The following is a 17,266-nucleotide window of genomic DNA, read 5'->3' on the forward strand; positions in this document are numbered from 1 at the left end:
CCAGATATATCTCTCTGACAATCGGAGTGACAAATCCTAATCTCGAAATACGCCAACCCAACATGTACCTTTGGAGACACCTGTAGAGCTCCTTTATAATCACCCAGTTACGTTGTGACGTTTGGTAGCATACAAAGTGTTCCTCCGGCAAACGGGAGTTGCATAATCTCATAGTCATAGGAACATGTATAAGTCATGAAGAAAGCAATAGCAACATACTAAACGATCGGGTGATAAGCTAATGGAATGGGTCATGTCAATCACATCATTCTTCTAATGATGTGATCCTGTTAATCAAATAGCAACTCTTTTGTTCATGGTTAGGAAACATAACCATCTTTGATTAACGAGCTAGTCAAGTAGAGGCATACTAGTGACACTCTGTTTGCCTATGTATTCACACATGTATTATGTTTCCGGTTAATACAATTCTAGCATGAATAATAAACATTTATCATGATATAAGGAAATAAATAATAACTTTATTATTGCCTCTAGGGCATATTTCATTCACAGTCTGCATCAGAATATGCAGTAACAAGGAAGGGGACTTGACAATTTGAAGTCCAAACCCTTGAGAATACTGAAGATACCTTAGGATTCTTTTAACTGCCGTCCAATGAGTAGTTCTAGGAGCATGCGAATATTGACATACCTTATTCACTGAATAAGAAATATCTGAACGTGTAAGTGTTAAATATTGCAAAAGCACCAACAACACTTCTATAATTTGTTGCATCTTCTGGACCAAGAGCTTCTCCACTATCAACCGTAAGTTTTTCTGAGGTGGAAATTGGTCTGCTGACAGGTTTGCAATTCTCCAATCCCACCCTCTTTAGAACATCAGCTGTATATTTTTCTTGTGAGAGAAGTATGCCATCTCTGACTTGCTTTACTTCTATGCCGAGAAAATAGTGAAGATCACCTAGATCCTTGAGAGCAAATTCAAGTTTTAAATCCTTAAGCAAACAGGTGGTGGCCTCTTGACTTGAACTAGCAACAATTATATCATCAACATAAACAAGCACAAAAACAGTGATATTGCCTTTGCTATAAAAGAACAAGGATGTATCTGCTTTGGATGGCGTGAACCCAAGATGTTGTAACTGCATGCTCAGCCTAGAATACCATGCTCTTGGAGCCGGCTTAAGTCCATATAATGCTTTATCCAACTTACATACATAATGTGGTGTGCTATGACTTTCATAACCTGGTGGTTGCCGCATGAACATTTCTTCCTCAAGAACACCATGAAGGAACACGTTCTGAACATCTAGCTGTCGTAAGCTCCATCCTCTGGAAATGGCAATGGACAAAACAAGGCGAATGGTAGTTGCTTTAACCATAGGACTAAAGGTATCATCATAATCAATTCCAAACCTTTGCTTAAAACCTTTTGCAACCAACCTTGCCTTGTACCTGTCTATACTACCATCAGGTTTCCTTTTTATCTTGTATACCCACTTACAATCGATTATGTTAGCACCACGTTGTGGTGGTACTAAATGCCAAGTCTGATTTTTTATGAGTGCATTGTACTCATTATCCATGGCTTCCTTCCAATCCTTGCTAGCAAGTGCATCATGCAAATTAATAGGTTCACCAATAGTAGCAAGAAAGGCACGCTTAGTCGGATTATACTTTATTGTACCATCACTATATTGTTTTTCCTTGACAATACCTGACCGAGACCTGGTGTGTCGACGAGGAGGTGAAGGAGCCACAAAATCGGTAGCTGTGGACTGCGGCACAGGAGATCCAACAGCTTCGGCAGCGCCCACAGAAGATCCAGCGTGGTGGATCGGCTCCTGATCCGAGGAAGATGCGCGCTGCTCCTCGGTCTGGCGGCGCACTGGATCGACCAACGTGGAAGACGAGGAGTCGCTCCCCCCCCCCCGCGCGCCGCGCTCGACAGCCGGATCAGGCTGCGCAGGCGAGGATTGGCGAGGCACGCCCGGAGTCGCGCCTGGACCCACGCCCGCACCTGGTCCGCTGTGGCCCGCCTGGTCGGCTTGGCGTGACTCGCCTGGACCCACGCCAGGGCCCGCGCCTGGACCCGCGTGACCCACCTGGTCAGCTCGGCGTGGCGCGCCCGGAGCCGCCCTTGGACCCGCGCCTGGGCCCCTGTCGCTGTCGCCTGCCAGGGGCAAATCTGCACCGGATCACGTGCCTCCCTGCTCTGCAGGCTGTCGCGGATCTGCCTGGGATCGCGCGCTGACAGCCAGATCCTCCTCAAAGACTGCGCCTTTGTCCTGTGTACACATAAAATGACGAGTAGAATTTGTACAAGACCCATTTGAGACGCATTTTTCTGTGGATTTTTGCACATGATCATGATCATTTAATTCACCCCCGTGATCAGGATGTGTAGAATAGTCTGGTAGGAGTGCAATTTCTGCACGAAGCAAGGCGCCAGCATTGGGATGAAGGAGAGAAAAAGGGAATAATGTTTCATCGAAGATAACATCACGGGAGATATAGATGCGTAGATATAGATGCGTCCAGTAGATGGTTCAAGACATTTATACCCTTTATGAAGGTTACTATACCCAAGAAACACACATTGTGTGGAGCGAAACTCTAGTTTGTGACGATTGTATGGACAAAGGTTGGGGTAACATGCACACCCAAATTTTTTTAGAGAGTTCTAGTCTGGCTTTTGATGATACAATCGTTCTAAAGGAGTTGAATTGCCAATAACCTTACTGGGAAGACGGTTGATAAGATATGTAGCTGTGATGAAAGCCTCATCCCAATACTTGAGGGGCATAGATGCATGAGCTAAAAGGGAGAGACCAACTTCGACGATATGACGGTGTTTGCGTTCAGCAGAACCGTTTTGCTGATGAGCATGAGGGCAGGACACATAATGAGTGATCCCAATGCTACGGAAGACGGAGTTGAGTTTTTCATACTCTCCTCCCCAGTCACTTTGGACTGAAATAATTTTCCTATCAAAGTGGCGCTCAACTAGCTTCTGAAACTCTTGGAAGATTGAAAAGACTTTGGATTTATACTTAAGCAAATAAATCCATGTGAACTTGCTGTAATCATCAATGAAGCTAACATAATATTTTTTCGACCAAAAGAATCTCGAGCATGACCCCATACATCACTGAAGATCAATTGTAATGGGGCATGAGACACACTAGTAGACTTAGGATAGGGAAGCTAATGGCTCTTGGCGCATTGACATGCTTCACAAACAGACTCTTTATTCGAACTATGTGACAAAGGAAGTTTGTCTTTATTGACTACTTGCCTAACTATGATTGATGAGGGATGTCCTAATCTTTGATGCCACCGCTCGAAAGAAGGCTTGACGATGGAGTAGACGCGACAATGCTTATTGCTAAGAGCTCCGGAGGAGATGGGGTAGAGGCCGACGCATCTACCGTGATAGAGAGGTGCCCTCGTTGCCCGATCCTTAATGAAAAAATAGCGAGGGTGAGTTTCAAAGAAAACATCATTATCGGTGGCTAAACGAGTCATCGAGGCAAGATTTTTGTCAGCTTGGGGAACATGGAGAACATCCTTAAGAACAAGATCACGTTGAAGACTAGGGGAATTAAGTGAAACTTGACCAATGTGACAAATCTCCATACCTTTGCCGCTGGCTGTGTGGATCTGATCGTTGCCGTGATACGTCTCACGTAGGGCAAGTTGCTCAAGCTCATTAGTGACGTGATCGGTAGCACCAGAGTCAACGTACCAGACACCGTCCCCGCCTTGCTCGCGCATAGCTGCTGCAACTAGTTTGGAGTCAGGAACGAAGTTTTCATCGTACCGATGCCAGCAATCGATGACCTCATGGCCAGCCTTCTTGCAGAGTTGACACCGAGGGCGAGAACGAGAGGGGGGGTTGCGGCGGCCAGTGTTGTTGTTGAAGCCGCCACCCCCGTGGTTGTTGTCGTAGCCGCCGTCGTAGTTGTTGCCGTAGCCGCCTCCAGAGCGAGCACCGTCGCCCGAGGAGGCACCGCGACCGCGTCCGCCACCACGGTTGGTGCCCTGGTGACCACGGCCACGACCACGTCCCCGGGAGGCGGAGTACGCAGAAGATTGCCGAAGATCGCCGCCGTGGAGGAGGGTGAGGCGGGCGTCGAAGCTGAGTAGCTGGCTATGCAGCTCTGGAACCGTGATGGGTTCCACTCGTGCCGCCAGTGCAGAGAGGACTGGATTATATTCCATGTCGAGGCCGGCAAGAATCTTGGAGATGATCTCCGGGTCGGAGAGGGCCGAGGCGGTGCAGGCAACTTCATCGGTGAGGGTTTTGATCTTGCCGAGGTACTCTGCCATGGTCAAGTTACCTTTTTTAAGGTTGGTGAGCTCGATGCGGGTGTTGATCGCCTGCGCCTGGCTCTGGGCGATGAACATGTCGTTGATGGCGCGCCACACCTCGGCCGGCGTCTGGAGCGTGGCCACCTGTGACAGAATCTCGCGGGAAAAAGAAACCCATCAAGAACCCTTGGAGTTGTTGTTGTTGCGCATACCAGAGGGTGCGGGCGAAGTTGACAACTTGGTCTTCTTTGCCGTCCTTGGTGATGGTGAGGGTGGCCGGCGGTGGCGGGCTCGTGGCGTCAAGATGGTGCTCCATCTGAGCACCCTTGATCTGAGGAAGCACGATGGCTTTCCAGAGGAGGAAGTTCCCCCTCGTCAGCTTCTCCTGTGGTGGCGATCCGAGGAAGGTATTGGTAGTTGTGGATGAGGAAGCAAAGGTGGAGGCGGAGGAGGTGGTGGTGATCGCGCCCATGGTGCTGGGTGACATGGAGGCAGAGGTGGTGGACATGGCTTGGTCGCGAACGGTAGCTAGATGCGATCTCTCTTGATCTGATGAGGAAGAGGCTCTGATACCATATTGTATTCATGCTACAGCCAACTCATCCAAAAGTCCGAACTAATGGAAGGAGGCGGGCAATATATTTCAACACTATTGTATTCATGCTACAACCAACTCATCCAAAAGTCCGAACTAATGGAGGGAGGCGGGCAATATATTTCAACACTCCCCCTCATGTCTAGGCTATTTTAGTTCTTAGACGTGGGATCGATGTAGGCCACAGAATTGTTTTTATTTAATACTGCGTTGGCAGGGTCTTGAACTCAAGACCTCTTGGCTCTGATACCATGTAAAGTAGTTTGGGAAGCGTAGAACCCTTTGTCTCGGGCCGCATTGTATATATTGAGGCAAAGCCTTGGTGGACAAGTTACAGAGGAGGAGATCGACCAGGGGAAGATCGACAGGAACAGAAAAAGATCGACCAGGAGAGGTCGCTACAAGAGATAGAGAGAAGAAGAGATAGATAATTTTTTAAACACCTCTCTTATCCCTATACAATAATTCTAACAGTGAGTCATGTCAGTGTTTACTGTGCATGTCAGTGCTGCCATTCCAACTTTTGCGCTACACTGCTGATTGGAATGTGTGCGGGCCGGACTATCCACCAGAGTTCATAAAAAATGAAGTAGATTTGCCCATATTACTTGTAATGACCCAGCTTGTAAAACCTTGTTATTGGTAACTTGTGACCAAGTAATTTAATGCACCGCATTTCATGGCATCATCATACAGTTGCATGGTTAAATCCCTTTTAGGTCGACACCTTGCAAGATGCTTAAATCTGCCCTCAAATAAATGTTGTGAAGAAAATGTCATCCAAAAGTTGCTGTGGTACTTCCCTAGGCCCTACATGTCATAAACAACCCCTCTGAAAATTCTCAGATGTCATGGACTAGTTTTAGTATTTGGAGCAAGTGCTAAATGTTCAAATTCAAATATTGGAAGAACTGCAAAATATCTTGTTGGCAATGATTCCTGTAGTTAAAATTCATGAAAAAGATATCTGAGGCAAGTATGTTATATTATATCCCCAGTAAAATTCATAAGTTTTATAATCATATTTCACCTACTTGCGGTTCAAACCTGAATTGGGGGCAAAATTGAAGTTGAAATCAAATAGTTGTCAAAAACTACATGGACAAATCTGGTAAATTCATGGTGGTGCAAAATATCATTCATAACACCTAGGATTTTTTCTAGATTTTCTTTAGAAAGGTTTGGATCCTTAAAAATTAAATGTAAAAAAAGGGCAGCCCCAGTGCATGTAGCTCCCGCTTGCGCAGAGTCTGGGGAAGGGTCCGACCACTTTGGGTCTATTGTACGCAGCCTTTCCCTACATTTCTGCAAGAGACTGTTTCCAGGACTTGAACCCGTGACCTCATGGTCACAAGGCAGCAGCTTAAAAAAGAAAGGAGAAGAAAAAAGGCCTAAAAAACCCTATAGGGGTGCTGAATGCTCATCCAAATCCCCAGTACTGGTGCAAGGTACTGAGAAGCAACATTGGGTGGCTGTCTCTGTCGGGCGATGGAATTGGGTACGTGCAGATTTGGTAGAGAATTCACTAAAGATCCACATAGACATGTGTAAGGTGACCATTTCTAAGAGTCCATATTCCTCTCAGGCAAGTCCTGGTACTAGTGCTGCTGTCCCGCGTGGTGATATCCAGTCTGCAACAGTCTTGTTGTGCAGATCAGTGTTGCCAATCGTGTACAACATTGTGCATTGAAGTGTGCATGGGCCGAACTATTTATCAGAATTCATCAAACTTGAAGGAGGTAGATTTGCCATTTTACTCCCCTAAAGAAAAGATTTGACAATATATGTGTGTTAAGAGCAGAAAGGAATTACGCCTGTTTACATGGAATCTGATGCGATCGTCCCCATGGAATTGACTGGTCCATGCAGAGCTGAATGCTCTGTTTTCATTTGTATTGTTGTTGTTATTTTTCTGTTTTTCTTAGCTTTGCTTGTCTAGAATGAAACTGGCTTGGCTAACTGTAACATGGCCCCTGATGTCTAGAATGACAAGTAGCGAGTCTCTAATGTGGTGCCCACAGCTTTGGTAGTAGCTTGACTGTTCAGTTGAAATTATATTAAGAGTACTGTTCTGTGGGAGAACCATTGGGGGTCAATGATGAAAATCCGGTTAGAATTTCCATTATGAGCTTAGCTTGATCATGCTGCTGCCGGTACTTCCTAGACGACCCCTCCCTCAGGATTGGCTGCGTCCTGCCATCCACTCGCCGATTCTTTTTAGGTGCATATGGGTGGGTATTACGTTGACCTGGACAACCCTGGGGGCGTGGTTGTGCTACAGAGGTGTCAGGCACCGGTCTTTGATTTCACACATTTGAAATGAATTAGTGTGCACAAAAGATGTAAATAAACTCTTCTCCATTGCAACTTCAACAAAGTAAGTTGGTTGAAGCTAAATCAGTTCGCTATTGCTCTCTTGTGGGATCAGCACAATAAGCTGTAACAGCTCACTAACAGGTCGTACAACCTGTAAGCCATCATTGCAAATATAGCAAGGGAACGATGGATAATACTGAGACCCAAATCCATACACTGTTAGTAAAGCTATGAAGAGGCAATGGTTTCTGAATCTCATAGATGCCTGAACTGAAAAGGAGATGACTGTCCACATAATATCTCTATTTTTTTTAAGGATGCGGTATATATCTACTGCTCGCACAGCAGACAGCATGAAAGCTCATATGTATCAGAGAAGAGGCCTCACCTTGGTGAATCTGAGGAATATGCTCCTTCTCAGTGCCACATTTGCCCGGCAATGGTTTCAGCAGAGCAGGAACCCCTTTCCTCTCCTTCTCTTCCTGCCTGGAATCTCACCTGACCTTGGCCCCTCACAGGTAGAGGATGGACACAGTCAATTGGTCTTGCAAATTGCCTAGCAAGTGCTGTTTGCAAGGTGTTCAAAATTTACCTGATAAAATAGCTATGAGGCCGCACACAGATGGTCTTTCCTGATGAATTTTTAATTCCAGATACTTAACAGGCCCAGATACCACCCCACCTGAGCTTGCGTTGTGTGTGTTAAACCTGTAAGAATTCATTGGAAGAAACACAACTCTGTAAATGTGGCTATGGAAGATAACACAACACAATTCACATGTCAATTGCACTGCAAGCACTATTGATTTGATAATATAGACAGGTTGTAAGCTCATATACAAGTTGTTCAGCTTTTGTTCACTGATATTGAGTCAGTTCTGTGATGGTTATCCTAAATTTGAATGAAGTAACAACCAGATGTACAGAGAACAAACCTCTGTCGCATCTTCGCCATCAGCATCATCTTATCAGCACCAACCAGTCCAAACAAACCTCAAATTCACTTCCGACAAAGCCAAAAGACCAAATGAGGAGTTCATCAGATCCCTGTACAAACAACATGCAAAATTACTGAATCACACATCGAGCAGTTAGAAGATGGCAGAGCAGACAGCAGACCAAAATGCTTTGACATTGCATCATGCATTGCTCAACCCCGTCACTGCAGCACCACGCTACATCGGACAAGAACACCATTGCAAAATCACAAAGCAATCAAGCAGCAAACAGAGGACAAAATTAGCAGCAGATGATAACTGAACTTTTCATTGCCATTTCATTCCAGGCTACATAGGGCAGTACGGCACATCATATCAACACCAACAGGCAGAAGACACCAGACACGAACGGCTACTACCCAGTATTGTCACCGGCGGCGACCCAAAACCTAGGCGCGCTCCCCACGGATGCGGCGGGCGAGCTGGATGTCCTTGGGCATGATGGTGACGCGCTTGGCGTGGATGGCGCACAGGTTGGTGTCCTCGAAGAGCCCCACCAGATACGCCTCGGCGGCCTCCTGCAGGGCGGAGACGGCGGAGGACTGGAACCTGAGGTCGGTCTTGAAGTCCTGCGCTATCTCCCTCACCAGGCGCTGGAAGGGGAGCTTGCGGATGAGCAGCTCCGTGCTCTTCTGGTACTTGCGGATCTCACGGAGCGCCACGGTGCCAGGGCGGAAGCGGTGGGGCTTCTTCACGCCGCCGGTGGCCGGGGCCGACTTGCGCGCCGCCTTGGTCGCCAGCTGCTTGCGGGGCGCCTTGCCGCCGGTGGACTTGCGCGCCGTCTGCTTCGTGCGGGCCATCGGAGCCGGAGGCTAGGGTTTAGGTGTGGATGCTTCGCCGGTGAGGGATTTGAGTTTGGGTGGAATGGGACGGAGGAGGCGGCGGGGGTTAAATAGGGGAGCGGGGCGTGGGCGGGGGATCGGGAATTTTCGGGGCGAGAAGGCGCGCGGCGTCGGGGTGGGGGCTGGAGGAGGGAGATGAGGTTTGGAGCGTTGGACTGGTAGAGAATGGACGGATGGGATTGGTTTTCTGGGCGACTCACGCGGATCGTGGGGAACCGATCCGTGGGATGGAGGTTGCTGTGACGTGATTGGCTGGGTCTTTTTTAAGAAACTCGTGATTGGCTGCTGGGGTGTGGTGTCACGTAACTCTGGGTATCGGGCCGGGTTTCGTTCCGGGACTTAGCTCAAAATGCAAAGCTTGGGACCCAGTCTGTCCGGTCCATGGCCCAGATAAATGCCCATTTACCCCTAGAAAAGATAAACGCTCATTTTCTAATTTAAAAATAATAAATAAAATATATTTGGAATCAAGTAACGCTACATCATACATGTATTTTGTATATTACCCCAACATATAGCATGTCTAACTGACTTTCTTTATATCGGGCTCTGGACTGTGAAAAGTGAGGCTTGAACCTGGCCTAAACATCGGTCTACTCATGAAATCATAATCGTGCTTCTCGCGGAAGCAAACCCGTGACTCTCGCGGAAAGAAAAAAATGCGTTTTTTTTTTCGTTTCCGAAGAGGCACGACCGGGACTCTCGCGAAAGTACACTCGTGCCTTTCGCGGAAGCAAAACCATGACTCTCGCAAAAGTACAACCGTGCCTCTCGTGGAAGCAAAATCATGACTCGCGAAAGGAAGAAAAAACAGTAAATACAGTTTTTTTCGTTTCCGAGAGGCACGGCCGTGACTCCCGCGAAAGGAAAAAAACAGAAAACGCATTTTTTTTTTGTTTCCGGGAGGCACAACCGTAACTCTCGTGAAAGGAAGACCGGTAGAAAACCAAAACGTCGAAAAACCCCGAAAAAACTCCGTATAAATAGCCGAAAACGCGTGCGGAAAAATAAAAAAATCCGGAGGAAACGCACATAGCGCGACACGTGATAAATGGCTGAGAGCGCGCCAAGTGACGCTGATCGTTGCGAGGCTTCCGAAGGAGTGCTCGTTAACTAGTGGCTCCCAGGTTTTGGATCCTTGGATCGGGTTGCTGGCTTATTTGTTGAATATATATTATTGTAACAAGGCACCCAGGATGGGCTTTCCAACTTGAGAAAAGAGCGATTTATCAGGCAGGGCTCGGGCTTGTCTTTTAAATGTTGGATTCATGCAAGCCCGGCCCGGCCCGACAAATGCCCAGGTTATCTCAGACCGACATTTCTATGCGCCACTATGTCTCACATTAAAGGAGACGGCGGGAACCTTCGGTGAAGGATGGCGCCAGTTGGGCCGGCCCAGGCGCATGGGAACAACATCCTCATTATTTGTTTTGTTCTTTTTCATGCTTTTTGTTTCTTTCTTTTTTTGCTTTTTTAAATTTCAATTATTCTAAATAAATGTATACAAAAATCACTCTACATAAAACATTTGAAAAATGTTGACCAAGTGTTTGCAAAATGTTAAATGTTTATAAAGAAAATGTTTATCACGTATACCAAAAGTGTATAGAAAATAAAATATGTATGAAACAATTTGATCATGTATTAAAAAAATATGTTAATCAAGCATTTCAAAAAATGTTGAACAAGTGTTTGAAAAATGCTAATCAAGCATTTAGAAAAGGTTAAATGTATATAGCAAAAATGTTGACTATGTTAAAAAATGATGAAAACATTTGATCATGTATATAAGAATGTTAATCAAGCATTTGAAGAAATGTTGAACAAGTATTTAAAAAATGTTAATCATGCAACTGAAAAACATTAAATGTGTATAGGAAAATGTTGACCATGTATGAAAAAGTGATTGGAAATTTCTATGATGTATATAAAAATTTAGTCAAAAATTTGGAAAACAATGTTGAACAAGTATTTCAAAAAATTTAATCAATCATTTAAAAAATGTTAAATGTGTTTAGAAAAATGTTGACCATGTGTTCGAAAAACATTAAAATTTCATTTAAAAATATTAATCAAGCATTTGAAAAATTGTTAACGCACATAGAAAAATGTTGACCATGTATTATAAAATTTTAATCTTGTATTTAAAAAATGTTAATCAAGCATTTGAAAAAGTTTAAAAGTGTTTATAGAAAAAATGTTGACCTTGTATCAAAAAATAGTAATCTTGTATTTAAAAAAGTGTAATCAAGCATTTGAAAAATGTTCGAAACGTGCATAGAAAAAAAGTTGACAATGTATTACAAAAATGTGTAATTTGTATTGAAAAATGTTAGACGTGTATTAGAAAAATGTTGTTGACAAAAAATGCAATAAAAACCAAAAGAACAAATAAAATTGAAAAAGAAACAAAAGAAAAAATAAAGCCGAAGAAACAAAATGCAAAAAAGAAGAAAAAAGAAAAGAAAACGAAAATAAGAAGAAAAAACAGAGAAAACCGGCTGGAATCGTCTCAAGTAGGACGCGCCCCTACTAGTTACCACCAACGGGACTTGGGCGGAGTGCTCTGTTTATTACTTTAACTGTGGCGCGTGAATGTGCTTATTGCGAGTGGCTGCAACTGCCTGCACGTGTGGTTTTGGGCTGTATCACTTGTTCTTTTATGTCGAAACAAGCCGGTATATAATTAAATCGTCGAATCACTAACTCGGGCCCATTGTCGAATCCTACTCAGCCGAAAAAGGGGGTACTTATATATGGCGGAACGGGCCAATCTGGTCTTTCATAATAAAAGAGATAGACGGAACTGGTATGAAATCAGACGCAAAAAAGGAAAGAAAATAAAAACCAAGCCGGTGTATCCTACCCGGCCGCAGTTGCAACAGCCAACAGCTGCCGGAGTGTTGTGCAGTGTCGTCGCCAGTTGACGATGACACGAAGCAGCCCTTATTAAGCCCTCCTCCAAATTTGGCGCCAAAGCCTACCCAAACTTAGCGACCACAAACTCACCTTCTATTTACGTCCCGCTCGAGGCGCAGCCGACGGTTCCTTCCATCCCATCCCACAAAACCCCCGGCACCATCGCCATTGATCGACCGCCTCCTCCGACCCACAACACCATTAACCCGAAACGGAGGGGGCGCTGCCCGTCGCCGCTACCCACCCACCCATCCCGACGACCGAACGGCGCCACGCACGGCGGCGACGGTCACATTGCACATTGCACGCTCCGCCCACGCCGAGGGAGGCCATCCATCGGCCTAGCATCTCTCAAGGTCCGACGGCCGCGGTCCCAGCCCCGGCCGTCGGTGCGCGTTTGCCCCCGTTCGTGGAGAGGCTAGCTAGCGGCGAGCGAGCATGGCGTTGGGACTCCGGGAAGGCGGCGCCGGCGAGCTGCAGGGCAAGGAGGGCAGCGGTGAGGCCACGGCGGCGGCTCCGGCGTACCGCTACGCCGCGACCGACTCGTTCGCGTACGACGACATGCCGCCGCTGCCGCAGCAGATGGACCGGCAGCCGCCCGTGGTGCTCGGCGGGGAGGGGATGCTCGGCGACGGCCGGATCCCGGCGTCCGTGTTCGAGCGGGACACGTCGGAGCCCGGCAGGGACTGGAGCATGATGTCCACCGAGTCGGTGTTCGGGCTCCAGGTCGCGCCCTCCTGCGACTTCACCGGCTACTTCCTCTCGCACCCGGAGCTCATGGACATCGCCACGCCGCCCCGCGACAGCTCCGCCGACGTCGCCCGCCCCTCCGCCACGTCCACGCCGCGCCAGTTCAACGCCGTCCCGGAGCTCGGCGACGCCGCCCCGAGCTACTCCTTCGCCTTCCCCAAGTACGCCACGCCTTTGGTCACTTCTTTGTTCTTTCGCATTACATCATGCACGTTCTTCGTTCGTCGGTAAAATTCCGAGCTGATGCACAACACTTGCTCGATCATATGTGCAGTCTGATGGAGGACAAGAGGTACAGCTCCAAGAGAGCTCGGCAATCTATCGACATGCCGCCGACGCCGAGAACGGCGCAGCCGGCAGCGGAGACGCCGGCGCCGGAGGGGGCAAGCAGCAAACCGGAAGCGGAGCCGGAAGCGCCCAAGGGCGGCATGTTCTCGTGGATGCCCTGCTGCTCTTGATAAACGACGTCAACGGATCGCCGGCGGCCAAAACCGGCTAGGAGGGGTGATCATCTTGTCGGGACCATCACCGGCAACATTAGCTCGAATGGTCGAAAATGGCGGCCAGAGACAGGAAAAGGAAGTATGAAATTATGGATCGATTCGAAGGACAAAAAACACAATCAAAACCAGCTTTTAAAATTTTTCTTTGCCCCAGAGTCGTGTCTTGTAATAGATTGCTTCCCTTTTTGGTCACAAATGTCGCCCACAACGATGAATTTGAGATTTATGTGAACTATCCATTTAACATTTCAGATCTTCTGAATGTATATAACAAGAGAAAAAACAGGTTAAACTCATGTAAGGTACTATATCTACCTAACCAGATGCATGGCATTTCTCTATGCAAAAGATACCCACTGCACAATACAGAAACCGGCAAAAAATGCTAGTATCAGATTCGTCACCCGTTCACGACACCGAGAAAATACAAGGTAGATTGCAGTGACTGATATGCTGCAAATAAAGGAGCAATTTATACAAGTTCAATGCCAACCCAAGCTCTCCACAGCAGTAAAAGTGTCATCTGCTTGGCCCTTTACAACACACAGAACAGGCTTCATGGACACATACCATTGAACTAGGGTGACTCGCTACTGGCTGCTGGAGACCGGAGCGCCATCTTCGCTCTGCACACCTTCAATGGCCAGAATTTTCTTAACAACTTGCTTGGGAATGTCAAGGTCATCCTGCATGCAGCGTAGCAAGGGGTGCGATAAGATGATGCATATCTGGCGGAACAGGACCCGGGCAAGCCCTTGGCCGCTCTCAAGAATGTAGCCCTCGTACTGGCTGACATGCTCAAGGGCATCAACCAGCGAGTCATACACGTTTTGTGGGCAGTTATCAGCAGTAGGCTTGTCGTGCAGATAGACTATGTCCATGGTGAAGTTCTTCGGCTTTACGGGCCACTGATGGTGTGGCTTGGTTGAGGACCGGCAGTAGATGAGTACCTGGAATAATCGGTTCTCTTGGAAATCAAAACCAAGTCGCAATCCACAAATAACAACAGCATGCACACACAAAGCAGTACTGTACTATATACGACACATCTTATTCGTATTGTTAACCTTCTGTGCACATCAACCTACTAGGCCATTCCAGTTTAGAATTGTACATGCATTTTATACATGTCGTGAGATGCAGTAAGCCTTCTGACAAAAAAAAGATCTGAATGATATCAAATCATTCTCCACCAAAAACAGTTTAGAATTGTACTGCTAAACTTGTACTCCCTCCGTCCCATAAATGTAAGATGTTTTTTGACACTAGTGTCAAAAAACGTCTTACATTATGGGATGGAGGGAGTACATTTTGTAAGTTTTGTCAACCCTCTGTTGACACGAACCTACTATGCCTTTTCAGCTTAGAATTGTACTGCATTTTATACATAACACAAACTACAGTGAGCCTTCTACAAAAGAAACTTCTGAATGCTATCAGAACATTCTCCACCCAAAATAGGCAGATGGTAGGCTAGGTGATGCAGAAATACAGTGCAAATGATCTCAAATAGTGCACAAAGCACTGGAGGCATTGTTATACAAAAGGAAGATTGGTGTGGCCATACAACAATCAACAGATGACCCTAGTACCTTTGATAAGAGGTACGAATGGGTATCCTACCACTTCGTACACGCAGGGTCCCATAATGGTTGTCAACCTGTTAACTATTTCGTCTTGGGGATATCAGAACTACTTATTAAGCAGTTTATGATTGATGTTTTATGCTATGCTAGGACATTAGATGACAAGTGGTGAAGTGGAATTGTGGATGACCAACACCAGCCTGCCCAGGACTTACATGCCCTTGTGTCGAAACACATTATTACACAGCATTGTTTAGAAAAAAACATTGCCATTTATATGTCAATTACTGGCTTCCCACATGCTTAGAAACAATGCCATTTCTGCCTGGTGGTAGGCTAGTTACAATTACTAGCAAGACAGAAAATGTTACCAGAAATTAGAGCAACTTGCAGCAAGCTTACCACTCTAAGTAGTCGCCCTTGCGTTTCTGCCCTTTTCCCTTCCTCGTACGCTATCTTGAAGAGATGAGTGAGATCAGCCACTGCATATCTCGTGTCAGTAGCAGCCAGGGACCGGATAGTCTCAATTGAAGAAGCAGCATCACTGGTGAATTCTTTGCTTATCTTAAATTCAGAATAAAACAAGTCAATCCCCAGTTCACCATCACATTGCAGAAAGCAATATATGAGAGTAACCCACAAAGCTCAAATCAAAGTATCAAACTACAAACTTAACTTCAGAATAACTAAAGGCAATCCCTCAGTTCATTACCACATTGCTGAAACAACTTCTGGAATTCATTAACCCACAACACTAAAGGCAAACTAAAGAATATCAAGAAACTAGCATAGGTTAATCAATAGGGATAATTTTGTGGGGCCAATGTTCTGCAGTTGGGGAAATTTTTGGGCAACTACTCAGTTTTCATGTCCATTTCTTCATGTATCCGGATTCGGCATTCAAATGGGCAACATCATAAATCGTTAAGCAAACAGATCTGCAGTGAGTGGCAAAAAATCGCACACATGAACTGAAACGGTTAACCCTAGAAATCAGGGGGCGTGTACCGAAGCACTCCTCGTCTGGTTATCTACCCGAGAGAGTGAGGGGACAAGGAGGGCAGTAGAGTACTACCAAGGAGACGGTGTCGCGGAGGGAGGCGAAGGCGAAGCGGTGGTCGGGGCACATGGTGAGCTTGCTGTGGAGGAAGAGCATGAGGGCCTGCTTGACGGCGTCCATCCGCCGCACCGCCGGGCGCGCGGAGCGTGGGGGCGCCGCCGGATCCATGAGCGCGCCGGGGCCGGGGGAGCCGGTGGAGCCGGAGGAGGCGGGGGACGCGGACGCGGACGCGGCGGCGACCTTCATCTCGGAGCGCGCCTCGGCGTCGACGTCGACGCAGAAGAGGATGTCCTCCAGCGGGAGGCGGCTCGGCGGCAGCGAGAACTCCGGCGAGGTCGCCGGCGCCGCCGCGGAGGAGGAGGAGGACGGCGGGACGCCGTGGCGCGGGGCGTGGTCCATGGGGGGTGGATGGATGGATGGTCGTCGGGATCGGGTGGGGGTGGCCTCCGAAATGCCGGACTCGAGGGGTGCTTTCACTATTTGCTCGCTCCTTGTGACTGAATAACCTGGTCTCATACGATTTTTTCCCCTCCCCCTGCAAGCTTTTGGGTAAAGCGGAATAGAATCGACTTGGCTTGTAAGTGGTATAGAAAACCCATACATCTTCTCTCAAATAGAAATTATGGTATGTTTAGAGCGCCGCCAAATGAAAACATATGCGTGGACAAACCCGACCCGACATAATGGATCGTCATCATTCGTCGCACTCAAGATCACACGGTGTCTATGACATAATCGTTAGTTTTATGTCTTTGTTCACCCCTGTTTGGCGAGGCGATAGGTTATGAATGACACTTGCGGCCACCCTCGACGAATGTTATTTTTCTCAACAGCTCTGTGGCATCCATGTTGGGCCAGGTTGGCTGATGATAGCCATGTTCCTTGTAATGTGTGCAGGGTTATTTTTCCTGATTTTTTTTTACAAATCCAGACAATTCTTACTACGTTCTCAATTAATGAAAACGGTAGATCTCTCGCCTCATTTAAGAAAAATGCACAATATGCCTTTATTGGGTTTGAGTATTCTTCAATGCAAGACTTCTATATGAGAGAAATATCTTGATTCCGATTTTTACCAAAACATGTATAGAAGAAATAGAATGCACATTGCATAAGAATTTAATGTTCTTTTTCGCGAGTATAGTTTTCGAAGGAATACTAATTTCATCCCCAACCCTTTACCCTTTGTCCTACCGTTTAAGTTTATATCCACATTTAACCCTTGAGTTGCCACTATGTATCAAAGGTTGCACAATCTAAGTTCTCATCTAGTTACCAGATATTGCACATTATTCTGCAATTTAACCACTTTAAAAAATTTAGTGAGTGGCTTACATGCCAGAACCATGAGGAAAATAAAGGTTATGGTTTTGCGGTATATTGTAGAATATAATATCTTTAAATTTTCAAGAAAATTCA

At 46.6% G+C, this 17,266-nt stretch overlaps 3 protein-coding genes across 3 annotated transcripts; 1 reads left to right on the forward strand and 2 right to left on the reverse strand.

Annotated features, from left to right (window-relative positions):
• Positions 1 to 8,428: 8,428 nt before the first annotated feature.
• Positions 8,429 to 9,074, reverse strand: LOC125532098 (histone H3.2). Its single transcript, XM_048696274.2, has one exon. The coding sequence runs from the start codon at positions 8,985 to 8,987 to the stop codon at positions 8,577 to 8,579; it is 411 nt and encodes a 136-aa protein (XP_048552231.2). The 5' UTR covers positions 8,988 to 9,074; the 3' UTR covers positions 8,429 to 8,576.
• A 3,102-nt stretch (positions 9,075 to 12,176) lies between these two features.
• On the forward strand, positions 12,177 to 13,452 carry LOC147958007 (uncharacterized). Its single transcript, XM_087534638.1, has 2 exons — positions 12,177 to 12,859; positions 12,973 to 13,452. Exons 1-2 carry the CDS (start codon positions 12,387 to 12,389, stop codon positions 13,154 to 13,156), a joined length of 657 nt encoding a protein of 218 aa, XP_087390764.1. The 5' UTR covers positions 12,177 to 12,386; the 3' UTR covers positions 13,157 to 13,452.
• A 117-nt stretch (positions 13,453 to 13,569) lies between these two features.
• Positions 13,570 to 16,344, reverse strand: LOC147958008 (uncharacterized). The gene is made up of 3 exons (XM_087534637.1): positions 15,863 to 16,344; positions 15,190 to 15,351; positions 13,570 to 14,151 (listed from the first exon to the last, which is right to left on the reverse strand). The coding sequence occupies exons 1-3, from the start codon at positions 16,244 to 16,246 to the stop codon at positions 13,792 to 13,794; spliced, it is 906 nt and encodes a 301-aa protein (XP_087390763.1). The 5' UTR covers positions 16,247 to 16,344; the 3' UTR covers positions 13,570 to 13,791.
• Positions 16,345 to 17,266: the final 922 nt, after the last annotated feature.

This window comes from Triticum urartu, chromosome 7A (assembly GCF_056163025.1).
Source record: "Triticum urartu cultivar PI428250 chromosome 7A, HENAU_Tu73, whole genome shotgun sequence".
Taxonomy (NCBI): Eukaryota; Viridiplantae; Streptophyta; class Magnoliopsida; order Poales; family Poaceae; genus Triticum; species Triticum urartu.